Source organism: Buceros rhinoceros, unplaced genomic scaffold (genome assembly GCF_000710305.1).
Source record: "Buceros rhinoceros silvestris isolate BGI_N320 unplaced genomic scaffold, ASM71030v1 scaffold8978, whole genome shotgun sequence".
NCBI classification, from domain to species: Eukaryota; Metazoa; Chordata; class Aves; order Bucerotiformes; family Bucerotidae; genus Buceros; species Buceros rhinoceros.
Genome location: NW_010426293.1, coordinates 1,386 through 21,969, shown reverse-complemented (window position 1 = coordinate 21,969; position 20,584 = coordinate 1,386). Strand labels below are relative to the sequence as shown.

At 39.0% G+C, this 20,584-nt stretch overlaps 1 protein-coding gene across 1 annotated transcript; it reads left to right on the top strand.

Annotated features, from left to right (window-relative positions):
- Positions 1–264: 264 nt before the first annotated feature.
- On the top strand, positions 265–18,618 carry WDR25 (WD repeat domain 25; the record flags this gene model as incomplete). The annotated part of the gene is made up of 4 exons (XM_010141452.1): positions 265–395; positions 15,789–15,959; positions 17,895–18,035; positions 18,397–18,618. Coding segments are annotated over 4 exons (665 nt in total), but the record flags the coding sequence as incomplete, so codon positions are not given.
- Positions 18,619–20,584: the final 1,966 nt, after the last annotated feature.

Here is a 20,584-nt window from a genome sequence, read left to right as displayed (position 1 = left end):
GGGGGAAACCACTTGTTCTCCCCTCCCAGTAGGAAGCTATCAGTGGTGTAGAGACCCATGAGCAGGAGCAATTTCACGTGGATAGAAATTAATGAGTTCAGTCTTGTATTTTCAATACATCAGTGTAGCCCTGGATAGTTGAAATGTGTTAATATAAACATGTTCACTTTTGACAACCTTGATATTTTTGAAACTAGGTTGAAATGAATAACCTCTCTCGTTTTCTGCTCAAAATTTAATCACCATTTCTCGCTTTTTTTTTAGGGAAGCAGATATTTAGCAGCAAAAATGAATTTAGGGTCAGTGCACTGAAGTTCCACCCTACAGAGTCAAATATTTTCATTTGTGGAGGGTTCAGCCCAGAAGTCAAAGCTTGGGATATAAGAACTTGCAAGGTAATGGAAATCTTTTTTTTCTCTCCCTCTTTTAGAATGTTTTCTAGGTTAGATGTGCAGTGCATTACTCAGATGTACTGGTCTTTTGATGACATGTTATTCTGAAGTATTTTGCATTTGCCATTGACTGTGTTGCCATTTGTTGATAAGAACCTCTATAATGTTCTTGAAGCATGAAGAGGAACATTGTACACAAACCCCGTGATTTTTTGCATTATGTAAATATGAGTAACGTGTAGTTGAATTAAACAAAGCCAATAGCTCACTTGAGAATTGTGAAAAGCAATTGCATACTAGGAAGCCGTACAGCTAACTTACTCTTCAAGCTATTATGTGTGGGTCAGGATGTGTGTGCCTGTATCTCTTGTGTAGAAACCTGGAGTAATTTTTACATTCATGAAGGGCCGCAGAGAGGCAGGTATAGCCTCTGCCTGTAGTTTACTGTGAACCATGAACAATGTTCTCCCAGCTGCCATTCAGAGCTCAGGTAAGACCAGAGCGTACTCTGCAAGTGAAAGCGTAAGGCAAGCTGATGTACTCATGCACAGAACAGCTCAAAGAGTAGCAGTGAGTTCTTTGTTTTGTTTTGAATTTCTGGGTGGGTAGATCCTACTCATCATAGTTAGCCATCTGTTTTGCTCTCGAGGGTGACAGAAGGGATCTGAAAAAAAGAAAATTGCTTATCCAGACTTTCTCTCTGACTTTGATCTGCTAAAAATAATAGCTGAGAGATGTAGAGAGATGTATTTCAGGTATGAGGGCTCTAACAGGAGAGCTCTGAAATAGTTATGGGAGATGCTGTGTTGAGGAAAAACGGCATTCTTGAGCAAATAACGATCTAGTTCCTGTGCTGCAGTTGTTCCTTTGAATTTATCACTGATGTTTGAGAAAAAAAAATGTGTAGTATCTATACCACAGGCTTCCCTCACATGAGTAAGCTCTTTAAAGAAAAGCATTAGTATGTACATATCAAGACTGCCAAGTCTGAGGCTACTCTGAAAATAAATTTACTTTCAGAGTTACAGTGTCAGTGTGAAAACCTTTGTAAAAAGTGCGATGGGATTTATTCCATCCATCACACTTGTGTAATGGCTAGTTTTCCTTGATAAGGATATGAGGAGATACTCAAACCACAGTTTTACGTAACTTTTAAAAGTTATGAGTTGTTTTTTCCCTCTTCCCTCCCTCCCCCTTAACTTACACTGGTGTACAGTGTTTTGGTGTTGACAAGGTGATTTTGGGGTACTGTCTTTAGCGTAGGCAACTTATAGAACGTGAAAATATGTATCACACAAATGCGAAATGATACAATTTCAAAGGGCATTCATTCCAGGTGAGTGGAGGTCACCTTTATAAATTTATTGTAGAAGAGAAACGTGTGTGGTTTTTTTTTTTTTTTTTTTGTCTGGCAGGGGACTGGAGAAGACAGACTACTAGAAGTCTTCTCACCTGTACAGCAGGCTCAGTGGTTTCACAGCGTGCAAATGAAGTAGGGAATGTAATTGTTCTTTCTTGAAATTCTCAAACAGTAGACCTTAATTGTGGGGAGGAATTGCAGTCTGTAATTGAATAGTTAGTGTCCTTCTTAGTATCGATAAGCCATTGTATGTCATTGAACTTCCTTTAAAAAGTATTTCAGGAACTAAATGGGTATAATCTTATTAAGGCTTAAAGATTATTAACTGTAGTGTCAAATTTGAGATATTTGATCCCAGTCAAGGAGAAGGTGGCATATGTTGGTGACAAAACATTCTTTCTGTGATTTTCTGACTTTGTGCAATAAGCTTTCCTGTAAAATGATATTGTAGTTATACACAAAGTCAAATGATAGTCTAGCTGTGTACAAAGCTAGAGACATTCTTTGACCCCCCCGCCGTAGTTTCTTTATGACGGATTTTATGCTTGTGCATATCTTTGAGTGACTGTCTCTGAGAATCCTGTAAAGGTGTTTCTTCTCTAGACTTGAAATCGACTGTGATCGATGAGCGTGTGCATACCACAAATGGCAATACCTCCAGCTTGCATGTGTCTAAGGTGCCCTGTTTCTATAGATGAAAAATGATAACCCATTCTGTTCTGTAATAATAACCAACCAAAATGGCATGTTGCAAATATGTGCCTGTCTGGATGGTAGCTCATGTTGGATACAGTTATGAAGGAATATGGTTAGAAATCTGTCATAGATGGTAGGAGACAATCTCAAATACTGATAATAAAGAAGGCACTTCAGTTTCAAGGAAATAGAAGATTGATTTACATGGGATATTTACAGTTCAAGCATTATGCTTGAATAAGGTTTATTTTTTCAGCAATTCTTATACCAGAGTTTGTGATGGCAAGACCTGAGGACTAAAACTGATGTTGACTCAAGTAGAATTAAGGGGCTAAATAACAGATGTTAACGCTTGTGCTACATAAGTTGGTTCTGAGTCATCTCCTGAGTCTGATGCTCTCCTACTATCAGTATCTCTGCCAATCCCTGGTATTTTGGTTTTATCTTCAGTGTTATGGTGTTACCAAGACAAATGACTTGAAAAACGCTGGTCCTGGTCCTTTTCCCCCCCTGTGAACGTCATAGTTTCAATAGTGCTTTCCCTTGGTACCAAATGAGGTACCAAGCAGTATTTTATTCCAAGCAATGAAGGCAATAAATGTGTTTGTCTCTTAAAGCAGCTCCTTCCTTTTAGGTTTTAAACTCTAGTGGTGCCTCAGCTCAACCACAGCCAAACTGTCAAATGATACGTCTGGCAAACCTGATTATAATTCAGGCCTGTGTAAACACAGATTCACAAAACAGTTCCTGTGGACAGGAGCAGGTATGGGACAGCACGTGCTTCTTAACCTGGACAGAGGCTGCGAAGCAGCATGCGCATCCCAGGTTGAGATTGCCACATATTGCCAGGCACCTTATCTTGCTGTTCCACAGAAGATGCCTCCCTCAGAAATGTATGCATCTCCATGATATAAGATGAAATTTTTGATTGATAAAGGGGTGGTTTGGCTGTCTTGGAAAGTCTTCTCAGCGAAACTGTTCCTGAAAAGCAGCAGGAATAGGGAGAGGAAACGTGTCCTTCTTCAATGAACATCGTTGCTGGACCAGGGAGAAGGCAGGTAGAGGGATATAATATAGCTTACGTGAGGCATAATTGCAGTGAGGAACAGACAAATGTGTTGGGGTGGACGTTGCAGTAGAAGCTGAGAAGATAAGGGGAAATGTACAATCTGTGAGGTATTGGCCTTTGTAAAAGGCATTGTAAAGAAGCCAAAGGAGCAAACACATACTGATAAACTGCAGACTTAGCCCACCATTCATATCTTCTGTAATTCTGACTACCAGTGCCCTGACTTAAGGTGATGTTCCAATATAGTAACTTCTGTGTAAACTATGTGTCTGGCAAAATTGCAGAGGAAAACTGCAGTTATCAGTACTTTGCCACTGCACAGTTATAAGAAACAATGGTTATGCTTGGGATCACCTTTGGGTAGGTTGCAGGGGATGATGTATGAACTGTGTGTGTGTGTCTGCATGCACAGTAATAAATGCTTTAGGTGACAACACCTATAATTCATTTCCAGAGGACAAACAGATACCATAAAAACCGTTTATATCTAGGTGGAAGAGGAACATGAATGCTTAACATTTTATTAATTTGACTATGCATTCAGTATAAAGCATCCATCATATTTTCTACTAATTAGGGAATATATTATCTTTATGAGATTCTAACTATTTTATTGTATCTTTATGCTTTACTGTGGTTTTTTGCCTCCTTGTTTACTGAGCTGGGTATGGTGCTTTTTTCGAATGGGTGCAGTGGGGTATTTGCCTTTCCATGGGCCATTCTCTGTCTACTTTTAATTCTGTTGCTGAAGCAGACGGCACTCATTATTGTTAAATTCTGACTTTTTTCTTTTGAGTGAGAGTATTGCTGTTGGGTGCAATCTATCACAACACCGCATGCCGTGACATCCTTTGATCCCGTGTTATGATGTGATTTCTCAAAAGGCAGTGCGTTCTGTGGCCAGGATGCTATGTATAGCAAAAATGAGACTAGCAGAATACGGCATTTTTGTCTCAGTGAATAACCGTGCACTCCTTTTTGCAGTGCTGAGCTCCAGCGTTAGAACCTGCCTTAAAGAGATGTTGATTACTGCGGAATGCAGTGCTTAGAAAGATGGCCTGTAACTACTTCTGTAAGCTGATGCTAATGAAGAGAGAAGGGAAACATTCCACTGTATTAAAGGAAATAATTTAATTTCCCCCAAAATACATAAATGAATGAACATGTATGTTGACAGGTAAAATAGGAAAGGTTTTAGCCTTGGTAAAAAAAAACCCCAACTCTAGCCTGCTTCTGTCGTACAGACCCTGTGCTGGATTCTCCCTGGATGTATTTAGAAGCTGTTACCTTCTTTGTTCATTAGAAAACAATTATATTAATGTAGAACTTCACCAGCTGGAAAACTAACCAATTATGTAGTGCGTGAGGAATACTGATTTTAATGATGAGCAGTGTCTAATCACCCTAGAAAGTGGAAAGCTTGGGTTTAGCCTGGTAACGGGTATCGATCCTTTTGTTTGTTTGCTCATTTGAAAACCGTAATTTTGAATGCACCGTGATTGTCTAAAGCTGCAGTGTGGTTTACTCTTCCAGTTTTATTATTATTTTTACTCATAAAACCAGCATGCTTCCTGTCTTTTCTGTCTTACACAGTTACGTCTATATTCAAGATTGGTTAAAAAGTCCTGGACAATATTTTGAAATTTTTCCCATTCTAACAAGTGCCATGTGCTGTTAACTGAAATAGATAACTAAGGCCTCTTGCCACTTCCTTTCAATTTTGATGCAAACAAGCTTAATATCTTTCAAGTGTTTTCATCCTAATTCATTACAAGATTTTCCTGGTTTGCCTGTTCTTTCAAGTGTGTTAACCTGTCATTCGGGGATGAACTAATGATTCTTTTTGTTCCCACTATCATACTCCTGATGGCCTTTAGAGGCTTTGCAATGTGTTTTGTCGATAGCATAAGCACCCTAGAGTCAAGAGCTTGAATTTTGTTACTCATTGCACATTGAAAACTCTATTTCAGCATTTGCTGGTAATTCAGTTTTAGAGGTCATTCTTTAGGATGCACTCCTCTGTTTTAACAGGCTACCCCCTTGCACATCTTAAATTTAACTATGTGAGGCAAAATGATATTGTATATCAGGAAATGATGGAATTTTTAGAATTTTTGGAGCAAAGCATTAAGCATCACAGAGATTATGACTAATGACAAAAATATTGTCCAGTTGCACATAATGCAGTGGTTGAAATGGGCTGCTTTATGCCAGTGTGCTGCACTGGGGCTCTCTGCTGATGGAAAATGACATTGAATAGCTGGTAGTGGTAACTTTCCAAATCAGTACTTCTGAATTCTTGCTTTGATCTTAATTTGTTGGGCAACTCATTTCTAACAGGCGCATACATTTATGGGCATAAATTACTAATATTTGTGCATGTATTGAATGTGGTAGAAAGATCGGATATCTAAGTCTCAGAGAAAATGTATGAAGATAGGTTTGAGGAAGCTTTTCAGCTACTAAGACATTGAGAAATGTATAGTAGGCTATTAATCAGAAAGGCAGATATATTAAAAAAAGGAGGAATGTTGAAAGACGTTTATTGCTACCCCTGTTCTGTTGAGCGAATAAGCAAAATGATTTCAAATGTAGCATTGGGTATTGAGCAAGATAAAGAATGAAAGAACAATAAGGGAGTTGAAATCTTCAAGATAAATCTTAAGTAATATACTTCAGAGAAATGAGTGGATGGAACAGCTTGTTAACTGCTCAGTGAAATGTAAAGTATACAGGCATCTCAAAATTACAGAGTCAAGGAATCGAAGCCTGAAAAAAAAAAAAGAACAAGAGAGACAGTTGAATAGTATTTAGAGATTTATTATAGTGGTATTACTTTCTGTTTGTGTTACACCCAGTTTTGTCTCTCAGGCGAACAGATTATTCTGGAGATCTTATATTGCTGGATAACAGATTGATTAAATTTATGAAACATTTGGAGAATATTTATAGAGACCTCATGAGAAGACCGGGAAGCTTGGAAGTGAACTGCTATGTTTAAAAAAAAAAAAACCAACCCAAACAAAACCTCTGCAGTGTCGACCAAGGAGAGAGCATCATATTGAACAGCCCCCATGGGATCTCTGTAACTCAGAGCTGAACCTAGAAAAACCCTGGAAATGCTTTGTAATAAATTGTGCAGCAACACTGAGACCTTAAAGTAGGTATGTATTTTAGAAGTATTTCCCTTCTCTGAGCTATTAGCTCTGCAACTCAAGAGCTTGCATCTGAATGCATTAATTTAAATTTTTTACATGTATCCGCATAATTATTTTTCAGGTTTGCATATTTTACCTTTTATTTACATTATGCTTTGATTAATGAAACTCTTAACATTTTGTAAGCATTCAAGGACTGATTCTTTGTCATGTGCATACAGAAGGAGGCAGCGATGTAGGGAGAACACTAAAATTTTTTTGGAATAAAAAAATAAAGGAATAATTTATTCAGCTGTTGGATATTCTCTATTTTTGATCTCTTATCTGTTGCTGTTCACGTGTGCCATCTCATAAGCCACTGAGGCCCTTTGGAGCTTTGGCAAGAGCGAACCGTTGTAGCTGTCAGAACTCAATGCCTGACGAAGCACCATGCAGTAATCTGGAGAGGGAATAAGTGGAAGGCAGTAGGGCTGTGGCTCTGATCTTTAAGCAGTATTTGATGCTCTTAGACCTCCATAAATGCAAATTCACTGCCTGTGTTAAACAAGAAAGAGAGGAAGGGCATCAGGCAGTGAAGAGCCAGTTGTATGACCTGACAGACACAGAACAGACTGTGAAGGAAAGATTAGTTACAAATATAGGAATAAATGAAATTATAAAAAAAGTAAATTAGAGCAGTTAAGCTTCACATAATCAAACTTCACTTGATGTCACTCCACGATTTTGGACTTTGGTAGAGCAATTAAAGAAGCTGGAGAAAGCAGGGACTAACCTAGGTATTGTAAAATGAGAAAACTAGCTAAAGGGGAGATTTCAAGAAAGAAAACTGTCTGGGAGGAATTTACTAAAGTGCTTCAGACATGTTTCCAAATGGAGACAACATTTATTATTTTATTTTTGAAAAATGTGTGTTACAGAAAGTGGTGTGCTAGCACAATCAAATAAAAAAAAGGAACACCATACAGGAAAAATAGCAATGACTTATTAGAAATAAAGAGTACAAATGAATACAAAGTGCTGGTCTTTTGGGATTAATAATAAAATGTTTTCAGGACATAAAGGTTTCAAAAAAGATGAGAATAAAGCCAGTCTGTTGGAGTGACAGGCAAATTTAAGGAAAATGTAGATTTGAAGATTTACACAAAATTCCCATTTTTGAAATTGAGGTCTTAAAAGCTATAGAACGAATTAACTAGAAAAATGGTGGAAATGATTATTTTGAGCTTTTAAAATTAGTCTAGAAATGCACTGCAGATTTTTTGTTATTAAGAGGCCAAGGCAGACTAACAACAAGGGTTTTTTTTTCCCCATGTTGATTTATTACTATGGATTGAATGCTGTTTAGCTACAAATTTGGAGCTATCATCTATAGCTTTATGCTTAAAAAGAAAAAAATAGAGATGCTCTTTATGTTGTTGAGCTATTTCTCCATACTTGAGTTTATAAAGGAATAAGCCTGAATCATTAAAGCATAGTTAAAAAAAAAAATTAGAGTGCAAGTGCAGTGCATTTGTTTCCTTGGAAACATTCTATTGCAATTTCTTTCAGATGAGATGCAGTCATTTTAAGTAGCATGTATTTAGGAGACTTAATGAATTTGTCTCTGGTTAGCATATAAATATGAAAAAAAGCTGTAGAAATTGGTGGAGCTACTTGCACTTCTGGTTTCTATAGAAACAGCTAATATATTGTCATGTACTAGTGCTATTAGGAAGAAAAATGTAATTAAAATAAGATGATTTATGCAGTGCTTCACAAAGTTATTCTTCTCACAGTCAGGCAAATCCTTACTGAATCCATGGACAAGAAGTTTAAAGAAATATGGTGGTGGTACATTCGTACTTGCGTAATGGCATTTGTTTTTAAATGTTAACATTCTAGTGTCTTTTCTGAGTGTGATGGTGCATTTTATGTGGCTGTATCACATACATGAGCCGTCCTGCTGTGTGTGTTTGGAAATCTCATGTGGTGGGATTGCAGATGAGAATTGTAGGCCTGTCTGTGCATATAATCCCTCCTGGAAGAACTGGTCCTGGAGAGACTGATATGGGCCAGGAACAAAGCATGCCTCCTTCTGGAGCATGAGTATTCTGGTGAGAAGCTTCTGGGGAATAGCTTTCCCGTTTTGGTCCATTTCCAGACAAATTTTACACCTCCACCAGTGACCAGTATGCTTTTGAAAAACAAAAATATGAAAGCACAGCAAAATTCTTTATTACAATTCCTGGCAATGGTTACCAAAGTCCTTCTAAATGACAGTTTGGGGACATCCTGCACCACAGAGAGCATCTTTGTCTGTCATGGCTCTCTGAGTTTTCACACTGTGGAATTGGTTATTCTCAGTTTTTTTACATTTGCAACATCCTGTATTTTAATTCAACTTCAATATGTATTGCATGAAGAAGCATCGCATTCTGTGTGTTTTGAAGTTGCCTTCTGCTAGTTTGGAGTCTAAATTCTTATAATGGAAGAAACCATTCACCTTCTCCATGCCACTCAGACTTTATTTCCAGTTCTTTCAAATTCCCCTGAATCATCTCATTTCTCTACTGAAATGTCCTTGATTATTGCTCGCCATAGAAAAGCCATTCTGTATCTCAGATGTTCCTTGTCTGTTTCCTATATACAGATTTTACTTCTTATCCTATTTGAGATGGGGAGATATTTTTCCATCAGATTATTTTAAAATATATTTTTTTCTAATAAATGGTTGACACTTTCCATAACAAGATTCTCGTGCCTTTTCAAGCAGGCTGGAAGTGACTTTAAAACCGGTGTACATTGTTCATACCTAAAGTCTTATAGATCAATACCAGATTAAGGCCAACCACTTCTTCATTTTAATCAGTCTTCCTTTCTTTTTAATTATTCTCAAGACCCCTTGGTATTTTGTGTCTGAAAACAGAGCAGTTACAAATCGAAAAAAAAATTAATAGAAAAGCAAAAGATTTTTTCAGTTACATAGAGAAGTACAGCAATCTTATATTAAAAGACTGTAGCATGCTCGATCTTCTTGTCTATGATATTGTCATGTGTTTTAAAATTGTTATTAAAATTGTCATAGTTTTCAGATGGAGGGCACAGGCAGAAATTTGTCATGTTGTGGTTTTATTGTGAATATGCAGCTAAAAACCAAATAGTAGTCATCTGCCTCAACACCTTACTCTCTAGAACAGATCAACTTAAATGCCTTGCACTGCAGTAGATAAAAAAAAGCTTCTGTTTTGTGCAAAATAAGCTTTATTTTAAAATGCTTTTTTTATTACTTGTAATGATGTAGTATGTTTCATAGAGGAAACTTAAACCAGTCCCCCGTTGCATTAATTACCCAACATGTCAGTAGGAAGAGGCAGTTTCCTGCCAAAGCACTCAGTCTAAAAAGGTGAGACAAGGGGAAGAAGGAAGAATATGGCCAGTTCTACAGGTTGGAAGCCATGGCACTGACTGATTAAAGGTTTTTCCTATGACCACCCAGGTTGCCTCTAGTTCTGTTAGATTTGTTCTGAGACTTCATCTTCTGAAGCCGGGGCAATGACTATAAAAGCATGTTTCTTTATCATCACCTGCACAAAACTTGAGGGGATTTTAGGAATGTGCAGTGCGTGTAGATTACAGGTGACCAGCACGGAGCTGGGGCCGTTGACAGCTTCTGAGTTGCTCGTGTGGAGGCTTTGAGCTTTCTTGACAAACGAAATACCAGGCATTGCATGTACTTTATGCAGAGAAGTATTATAGAACACCCATCTGAAATATATACCTAGAATTCAGCATCACAGCATGCTTTTCAGATCACCAGAACCATAAGCATCTGTTTGAAACGGATGTAATTTGCTTAAATTACCTTTCTTGTTGAATGCCTGCAGCCATGAAGTCTTGCTGTAGTGAAGAAGCTTTATTATTACGCTGGATTGTGTTGACACCAGAAACTGTTAGGCTTTCCCTTGAAATGATTTCTTTTATGTCCAGAAAAAGCTTAAATTGAAGAAGTGGACTGTGGTTTTCCAATGCTTATGGTTGATAAATCTGCAAACAGAAAAAGAGCAAAAGCTGTTATTAACAAACTGAAGCCAGCAGGGTAGGGTAGCCAGTGGTGCTCTCCCCAAGCAAGTTACTAAGGCATGTCATGAATTAATTGTCTAAGGCAGAACAAAGCGGGTTTAATGATGAGATCTTCTCTGAGCAGAGGTTGCAATGAGTTATTTTTGAAAACTATCTTTATGGGAGACTTTAAATACTATGTATATCAAGTTCCCAGCTGCTGTTCAAAGTGTTCATTTATTATTCTCTGAGTCAGTCCTTACTATGTGGTTTGAAGATTAAACAGCATAGTTTTACTGAGATACGTATCAAACATAGTGAAAAAGATGATATTTTGTACTAATTTTTATAAAGACAATTTCCTGTTGCAGAGCTAAGATACACGGGTAATTTTGTTAGATATCCTGTTAAATAACAGACAAGCAAATACATTTAATGATGAGCAGTGAAAATGTTTACGTTGATAACGACAGTTTATGTAAAAACAGGATTTCAGGAAAAATTAAAAGTATGTGCACATTACCAACTTCACAATCTCTTCTTTTTTCTTACTGAGAGATGTCTGTTGCTCCAAAAACTGTTTAAAACAATTCTCACACCTAAATCCTAATCCCTCAACAGTGCTGGACACGGTGTATGAATGGACACGTACCTATGTACATCTCACAAGATGACTTTTAGAAGACAAAGACCCAAACAGCATGTCTGAATTTTTTGTCTTTAGAATAAGAAAATATTAAAGAATCACTGCTGTGAATCACTGTTTGGGACTCTATTATAATTTATTGCTCTATATAGTTCTTCATTTCCCAGTACCAATTGGCCTTCGTTTCTGCCTCCCTGTCCTTGTTTCTACATGTTTGTGCTGCTCCATGCTCTGACTCTCTGGTTGGGACTTCTCACTTGTGTGAAGGTGCCTACTGCTAAGTAGCTGATTCCTTCAGTTGGTCGGGGTGGTAGAGCCTTTTGTGTCCCCTCCTCTCAATTTAACTTTATTTCAGTTCTCCTGCAGTTCCTACTAGATCTCTGTATGTTTTTCCATTTCTTATTCCAGGCAGCTATTATATTTTGTGGGTTTTTTTTAGTTTGGAGGGGTTTTTTTTATATTTTTGCTCCTACAAAATAGCTTAATTTTCTACTTAACTAATCAACTATGGACTTCCTTTTATAACTCTGAAGAAATAGCTATGCATGATGATTTCTCCATAGAGAAAGTGGAGGCTATAAATATGCAAATATCACTTTTGGCTTTACAAAGTTTAATTGCTTTGTATATTATGCAGATTCCTAGGCTGAAAAATCTGACGAGAGCAAGTAACGCATTCACCATCTTAAAGATGCAGGCAGATTGCTGAAAAGTGTGCCAGTTCTTTGAGTCTGCAGGTTCACATATTGTTGCTGTTATCACAGGGTGTGTAGTGTGCTTACATAACTGAGGTTCTTCACCGACTGCAAACACTGCGGTTCTAAACTGTGCCTTTTTGCAGAGCCTGTGAAAAGCAATTGGAGCAGCAGCTGCTGCCATCCTTCTACATGCCGAGTTCACAGGAAACAGAGCTGGAAGGGACTTCAGGAGAGCATCTAGTATATCACTTCCCCAAAGCAGGATCAGCTAGTTCTGAACTTTTCCAAACAGTCACAGATTTTTGAGCTTGAGGCAAGAAATCAAGAAGTTCTCATGTTGTGTTTGATATTTGAATTATTTTTCTTTTATTGGTTAAAGTATAAAACAGAGGTGTAATCCAGGATATTTCCCTGTGACACTTGAATTTTTTTTTTAAATGTATGTGCTTACGGTACCTGTAAGAGGTCTGGGCCCCGAAATCACAGGCTCTGTGTTAGGGGTATAAGGTTGGCACTGGGAAGTTGGGACAAGTTCCCACTTGGCAGTTGGGAATCATTTCAGTATAATACTTCAAGCTCTCTGTTGGTTTTTCTAGTGCTGTTAGAAGAAAGACTAACCTCTGAACACCGTGTTGGTAGTGCAGGCTTCTGTGTTTTAGCTATCTTGGAGAGAGAGAGATGACATGCAATGATGCACAACCGCGTGGGACTGGGAGAGCCTTGAATCATCCAAGTTTACTCATCCCCAGTCATGAACAGCAATTTATAATTAAGTCTGGAATGATCCACAAGAATATTCACTTCCTGCAATGTCCTTTTCAGACCTCAAAGTCCCAAATCCCCACTAACCTAATTACTTTCCTTTTCCTGGATCTATAACTAGCTGATGATTTTAAGAACAAAAATATCAAAACCTTACACTTCTGAAGTTTCCTGGAAGGAGAAGGGAGCAATCCTCAGACTGAGTGCTCTGAATTCATTTATAGAATCATAGAACACCAGGTTGGAAGGGACCTCAAAGATCATCTGGTCCAACCAGATGGCAAAAGCATGGTCTAGACAAGATGGCCCAGCCAAATCTTAATTGTCCAATGCTGGGGAACCCACCGCTTCCCTGAGGAGATTATTCCAATGGCTGATTGTTCTCATTGTGAAAAATTTTCCTCTTGTGTCCAAGCGGAATCTCCCCAGGAGTAACTTGTACCCGTTACCCCTTGCCTTTTCCAGGTGACTCCTTGTAAAAAGAGTGTCTTCATCTTTGTAGCCACCCTTTAAATACTGGAAAATGATGATAAGGTCTCCCCTAAGCCTTCTGTTGTCAAGGCTGAACAAACCCAGTTCTCTCAGCCTTTCCTCACAGGGCAGGCTTTCCAGCCCTTTGATCATTTTTGAGGCCCATCTCTGGACTCTCTTCAGCCTGTTCTCATTTTTTTTGTATAGCAGGGACCAAAACTGAACACAGTATTCCAGGTGTGGCCTGACAAGCACTGAAGGGAGCAGAATAATTAATTCTTTATCTCTGCTGGTGACGCCCTTGCGCCCAGTATCCTGTTGGCTTTCTGTGCTGCAGCAGCACACTGAGCTCATATTGAGCTTGCTGTCCACCAGGAGCCCCAGGTTCCTTACCACAGAGCTGCTGCCCAGCCGGGTAGATCCCAGCCTGGGCTGCACTCCTGGATTATGTTTACTCACGTGCAAGACCTTTACGTTTGTCTTTGTAAACTTCATAAGGCTCTTGTTAGCCTATCCAGACCTTCCTGCATGCTGGCTCTTCCTCTTGGTTTGGTATCACAGGCAACAAAGGGTGCACTTGATCCCATCAACCAGATCACTTAGGAAGACAGTAAACATTGTTGGGCCCAGTATCGATCCCTGGAAGACTCCACTTGTGACAGGTTACCAGTTTGAAAAGAAGCTATTTACCCCATGCTCTGGGTGCGGCCCCTCAGCCATTCTCCACTCACTGCAGAGACGACTTGCCTAGACCATAACACGTCAGTTGCTTTAGGAGGTGGCTGTGGGAAACTGTATTGAAAGCCTTGGAGAAATCCAGGTAGACAATGTTCACCACTCATCCCACATCAGCTGAGCTCTTACTTTGTTGTGGAAGGTGATCGGGTTTGTCAAGCGTTACTTTGCTCTTGGTGAATCTGTGCTGGCTCTTTGCAGTCACGTGCTTCATTTGACTTCTGATAACGCCCAGGAGGATTCATTCCATAACTTTCTTAGGGACTGAAATAAGACTGATGGGTCTATTATTTTATGGATCCTCCTTTAAGCCCATCTTGTAGATGGGGGTGACATTAGCCTCCTTCCAGTCTTCTGGAATTTTTTCCCCATCTCCACAACTTCTCAAAGATTATGGAAAGCATTCTTGCAATGACATCAGTCAGCTTTCTTAACACCTTCAGGTGGATATTGTCAGGGCCTGTGAATTTGTAGGGTCAAGCTCCTGTAATAGTTCACATATGAACTCTTCCTTCACTGATGGTGGGTTTGTGTTTGCTTCAAACCTAGATTTTTGTCCCAAAGCCTGGGGCCCAGCAGTGCTGGTAAAGATAGAGGTGAAGAAAGTGGTGAGAACTTCTGCATTTTCACCATTGTTGGTGACTAATTCACGTCTCCTGTTTATCAGCAGGCTGATATTCTCCTTCTGTTTCTGCTTGTTTTTACATTCCTGAAGAACCCTTTCTTGTAGTTTTTTAAATCTCTGGCCAATTTCAGTTCACACTTCTGCTTTTCAAACTGCATCTCTGCATGCCCTGGTAATGCCCTTCTAGTTTTCAGGGGATATTCATCTGCCTTTCCATCTCTGCTATGCTTCTCTTTTGGTTTTGAGCAGACTCAGAAGCTTGCAGTTCTCTTGTTCCAACTACTTCTCTTACCTTTAAAGGAGGTGAACTGACTTTATACTTCCTGGAGTGCGTTCTTGAAAAACTCCCAACACTCAGTAGCTTCTTTTTCTTCCATGGAAACTTCCCACAGAAGACCTCACAACTGAGCTCTGGGTGAGCTGAGGTTTGCTCTAATAAAATCTAAAACCTAATAAAATCTAAACTCTATGTCTTAGTACGAACCTTCAGCATGCTCAGCAGGTTCCAAACTCCATAATATTGTGATCACTGCAGCCATGGTTCAGTTATTCCTATAACATCGTAACTTTCTGACTGGGCTCTGGTTCATCCTGTTTGTTCTCCAGGCTGTGTGCATCGGTGTGCATACACTTGAGGTGGCTGGTCTTCTGGTTCTCATCTTGGGAGGCAGCTAAGGAACGTTTGTTGCTGCTGTGGTTGGCCTGGCTTATTCACAGCTTTGCTGCCAAAGATTCCCTTCAGTCTTCTAGGGAATCTAGAAGAGCTTGTAAAATAGAAAGGAGTTTGTGTAGACCCAGCTCCACAACACTGTGGTGTCTGAAGTTCTTCATGGATCTAACTCGAATTCCTTAGGAATTCGTAACAGAATCCTATGTGTATATACAAATGGAATATATAAATTGTTCAAACCTGATGCTTGCTTTTATCTCATTTGATTTTCCTGTGTGTGGACTCTTTACTCTCATATTAACAAGTGATTTAACACATTGGTACTTTGGCATTTAAAAATTAGTTACTTTTTCACATTTTAAAAGAATATATAATCTCTTGTAGATAGTTATTAATGCAAAGAGAAAAAACATATGTTATCACATTCTTTTAACCTGTCAAAAAATAACAAACTTTTTTATCCACTAGGTGTTAAGAGTGTACAAAGCTGCAGTACAACAGACATTGGATATACTCTTTCTCCCTGAAGGAAGAGAGTTTCTTACAAGCACGGATGCAGTAAGCCGGGACTCAGCTGATCGTACCATTATTGCATGGGACTTCAAAAGCGCTGCGAAAATCTCCAATCAGATCTTTCATGTAAGATTAACTAGTACTGTTTGGCTCATGCTTGCCAGTGTCATGAAGAAAGCTTTTGGTTTTCTGTAAGATCATTGTGTGATGTACAAAATGCTCTTACTGTAAGTCGAGGGCTTGCTTTGTATGTTACAAACACTTCCTTATTCTTCAAAAATGACCCTGACGACTGATAGGTCTCCTTGTGTTAAAAATTTCATTGCATTTCAGTGCTCATTCACTGACATCTAAGCTACATTTGGGCAAGGCCACGGCGGTGTCATTCTAACTTGCCAGTGGTGCATGGCAATAGTTGCTTTAGTGCCACGTTTCTTTTCTCACACTTTCTCATTCATTTTTCATCAGCTGCAGTGAGGGCTATTGACAAATTGAGTTTAATATTTGCATAGTAATAGCAACGTGATACATCTGTGTAGATACCAGGTATGGTATAATCACAGAGCCAAACTTACTTTTCTATGTGCATGTGCAGTATTTCAGTAATCTATCCAGGCAGGATATTTAATGGACTAAATTGTCTAGAAAGGCTGGTAGCTTTAAAGGAGATTACCAAGAAAGTTAATAGATAATTCCAACTCTCTGGGTCTTTTTTGAAAACCAAAGTCTACTAACCTATGTAATATAATATGATTGCATTGTATATAGATGCTTTTTGGCTGAAAGGAACAGTTCTCTACTGAAAAGGACATGTAGTTGGTGATCTAAAGGAGTTGTTTCATGTTTAATTTCCACAGTTATGTCTTTGTCCACTATTGGATCTATCAACATCTTGCATAGGCAGTTGGGGGCAAGGGGAAGCTGTGGATGTATAAAGTACAGACCGGTCAAGATATCAAGAGTAAAAAAAAGAACAAAAAACTTTTTTTGTCTTTATCCCCTGCCAAATAAACAGACAAACAAAAAAACCCTCCACAGCCTGCCTTCTCACAACTACAGCATCTCTGACTTCGAGTGTTTTCACCCTTTTCTGCACTGTGAATAAACAAAACTTGGAAACTCTGTTTCACTTTTCTGAATTTCACCTTTGAACCCTTCAAGGTGAGAGAGAACCTCTGAGCTCTCCAAATAGATTAGATCTCTGGTGTCCTTCACATGCAGATGCATCCTACAGACAAAGCTCTCTTAATTTGTATTCATGGCATCAAAATTCAGCACTGTGTCTTCAGGTCAGGATGAAACTAGAAGAGGTTTGGACATGGTGGAAGCCTTGTGAGAGCAGTTGATTTCTGATGCAGCCACTGCGCGGTGTTTTGAAAGTAATCTTCATTCAGTCTTAAATAGGATCACTAGAGTAAAGCCAGGTGTTACTAATTTTTGCAGAGATTTATGAATTTACAGCCAGCATCAGTCTACATGGTAAATCACTGTCATAAGGAATTTCTGACTTAATATGCTAATAACGATCCCTTTTTAAAAATTTTTCTTTTTTATAGGAGTGGCATGGGGAAAGGTGTCTGTTTAAATGGGATGATACCTATTCCTGTCACTCTGGCCAAAACTGAGAGGATAGAGGATTTGAGAAATGCACGAAGTAGCCTGGAAGGCACAGTATGGTTATGGAGGAGGGGATATGGGAGAAGAGGGTTCACTTTCAAACTTCATTTTTCCTTGGGCAGGAAGAAGATGATTGAACTCCAACCAGGTTGGAGTTACCTTTCTGCAGCTTTCCATGGTATAATTATGGTTCAGAGGGAGGTGGGACTTTGGTCAGCATCTAGGAAAATTGGGGTAGAGATTTGATTTAATATTGGTCTTGGTGTAAGACTTCTGGTGGATTGAAATGACTTATGTATATTTAAATAATGTATACCATGGAGATGACACATACGGAGATGATCTTGCCTTTTATGAGCTTTCAAATATGCCAAAAGATAACCTGAATCATTTGAACAAATCTTTTGTTTCGTACAACAGAACTTTCTTTAAAATTATTTTCAGGAGCGTTACACTTGCCCAAGTCTGACTCTGCACCCAAAAGAGTCTATGTTTGTTGCTCAGACGAATGGGAACTACATGGCCTTGTTTTCTGCCCAGCGACCTTACCGAATCAACAAGAAGAAAAGATATGAAGGACATAAGGTATCCTTTTTCACCAATTCTAGAAGGAAGATAGACAGCAAAGTACCTATGCTTTTTCGTGCCTGCTAATAGCATTTGATTATAAATCAGTGATAGATATTAATTGTCTCATTTGCTTTCCTGTGTGCCAGTCTATTTTGAATCACATACACTCTGAAGAAAATAGTTATTAGAAGATTTTGTGAGTACTGAGTAGCTTGATTAAATAAATTTGTGTTGTAGCTGTCTTAATAAACACCTGGAGAAGTCTTTAGCGTGTATTTCTTTAAAGATTTTTTTTTTGTACTATATTAGTTTTCAGTATGTCACAATGAACTTTTCTGAGCAGGATCAGGAGTTACACTGTTACCGATTTTCACAGGTGGAAGGATTTGCAGTGGACTGTGCATTTTCTCCAGATGGAACACTTTTGGTGACGGGAAGTTCGGATGGCAAAGTGTTTTTCTACAACTATCATACTGCTAGGATTATTTCCACTTTGTCTGCACATAAAGAAGCTTGTATGAGTGCAATATTTCATCCAGTCTTGCCATCGCTCCTTGCAACATGTGATTGGGCTGGAGAAATCAAGATCTGGCAATAACAAGGAGTGTTGCTTTTCAGGATATCTCCTGTGAGACTGTCAAAGGCGTAGGAAATAAACCATGGTACGCAACGTGAAATTTTGTCATGTGCTGTAAGCAGGAGAGACTGTTGTTGTTTCTTCTATGACCTTTAAGTGTATGCTTTCATAATGCAGTTAAGATGGTCTTGTGGTTAGCTGCTGACCAAAGAAGTTGTCTTACTCTGTCCCTTGGCACTGGTGACAAATTTCTGCCCCTTTTGTGTCAATCTTCTGGTGCTCATCTAGCCCCACCCTGGTTTGAGTAGCTAAACTTGAGAAAATTATTCCTCTTTTTATGTAGCTCTTCAATGCAGCTTTCTTAAACCATGTTTTATCATTTAGACTGAAAAGACCTTTAAGATTATGGAGTCCAACCATTAACCTAGCACTGCCAAACTGCCACTAAACCGTGTGCCTGGAGTGCCACGTCTACATGTCTTTTAAATATCCTCAGATATAGTGACTCCACCACCTCCCTGGGCAGTTTGTTTCAATGCTTTACAACCTTTTCAGTCAAGAAATTTTTCTTAATATCCAGCCTAATCCTCCCCTGGTGCAACCAGAGGCAGTTTCCTCTCATCCTTACTGATAGTTGCTGAGGATATATTTAACAGAGGATGATGCTCAGATGAATTAATGCCTGTTTGATCTTCCTTGTATTTTTTTTTTTCAATAGATTAAACTAGTTTTCACTAGTTTAGCTCCCTGACCGTGTCCCTGAAGGATTAGACTAGCAATAGTGTAGTTCAAGGCAAAGCAGCTTCTAGACACAAGGGGGAAAATCACAGGACAGATGGGACTCCTCCTTTTGGAAACAGGTAGCTGCTACCAGCTCAACTTATTGTAAGATGCTTTTGAGAGTTCCAGGGGAAGGTGTGCCACATAACCTGAAGGTAATTTTGAAGTCAGTAAATTTGTGTTCTTGAAATCCCCGTGTTTAAACTTGAATTTTAAACTTAAATTTATGACTGTACATAGAATCACAGAATCGTAGAATGCTTTGGGTTGGAGGGGACCTTCAAAGGTCCAACCCACCCGGCAGTGAGCAGGGACATCTTCAATTAGATCAGGTTGCCCAGAGCCCCATCTAACCTGACCTGGAATGTTTCCAGGGATGGGGGATCTACCATCTCTGTGGGCCACCTATGCCAGTCTTTTACCACCCTCATTGTAAAAACTTCCTTTCTTATATCTAGTCTGAATCTCTCCTCTTTTAGTTTAAAACCATCACCCCTTGTCCTGTTATAACAGACCCTGCTAAGAAGACTGTCCCCATCTTTGTTATATGCACCCCTTAATACTAGAAGGCTGCAGTAAGATCTCCCCAGAGTCATCTCTTCCGCAGGCTGAACAAGCTCAACTCTCTCAGCCTGACCCCAGGTTCAGGACCTTGCACTTGGCCTTCTTGAACCTCATGAGGTTCACAAAGGCCCACTTCTCCAGCTTGTGCAGGTCCCGCTTCATGGCATCCCATCGTTCAGGCATGTCAGCTGCACCACTCAGCTGGTGTCATCATAACAACAAACATACATAACCAAAACAAAACTATGTGTAAATATTTTTAATGAAAAAAAATAAACTTTTTTTTATGCATACATGGTGTCCGTATTTCACTAATTTACTCCTGTTATTCTTGACAAGTTAGTACTCGAAGACCATCATGGAATTGACACTTGGTGAGGGTGGGGGGAAACAATTAATATGCTACCCTAATTTATTGCAAGCACGCATGCATTTCTTCACACTTCTTGATGTCACTGAGCCACTGGAAATTGTAATTATACTATTCAGTGCAGGGGATGTTCGTTGACATTCAGGCAGGAGTTGGGCTATTCTGCAGTGAATAGAAAATTCATTAAGCCATAACTGTGTATTTACATATGTATGGATTGCTTGTAGATGTATTTTAAATTTGCATTTCCTGTGCTTGTATTGCTTGGTTCTA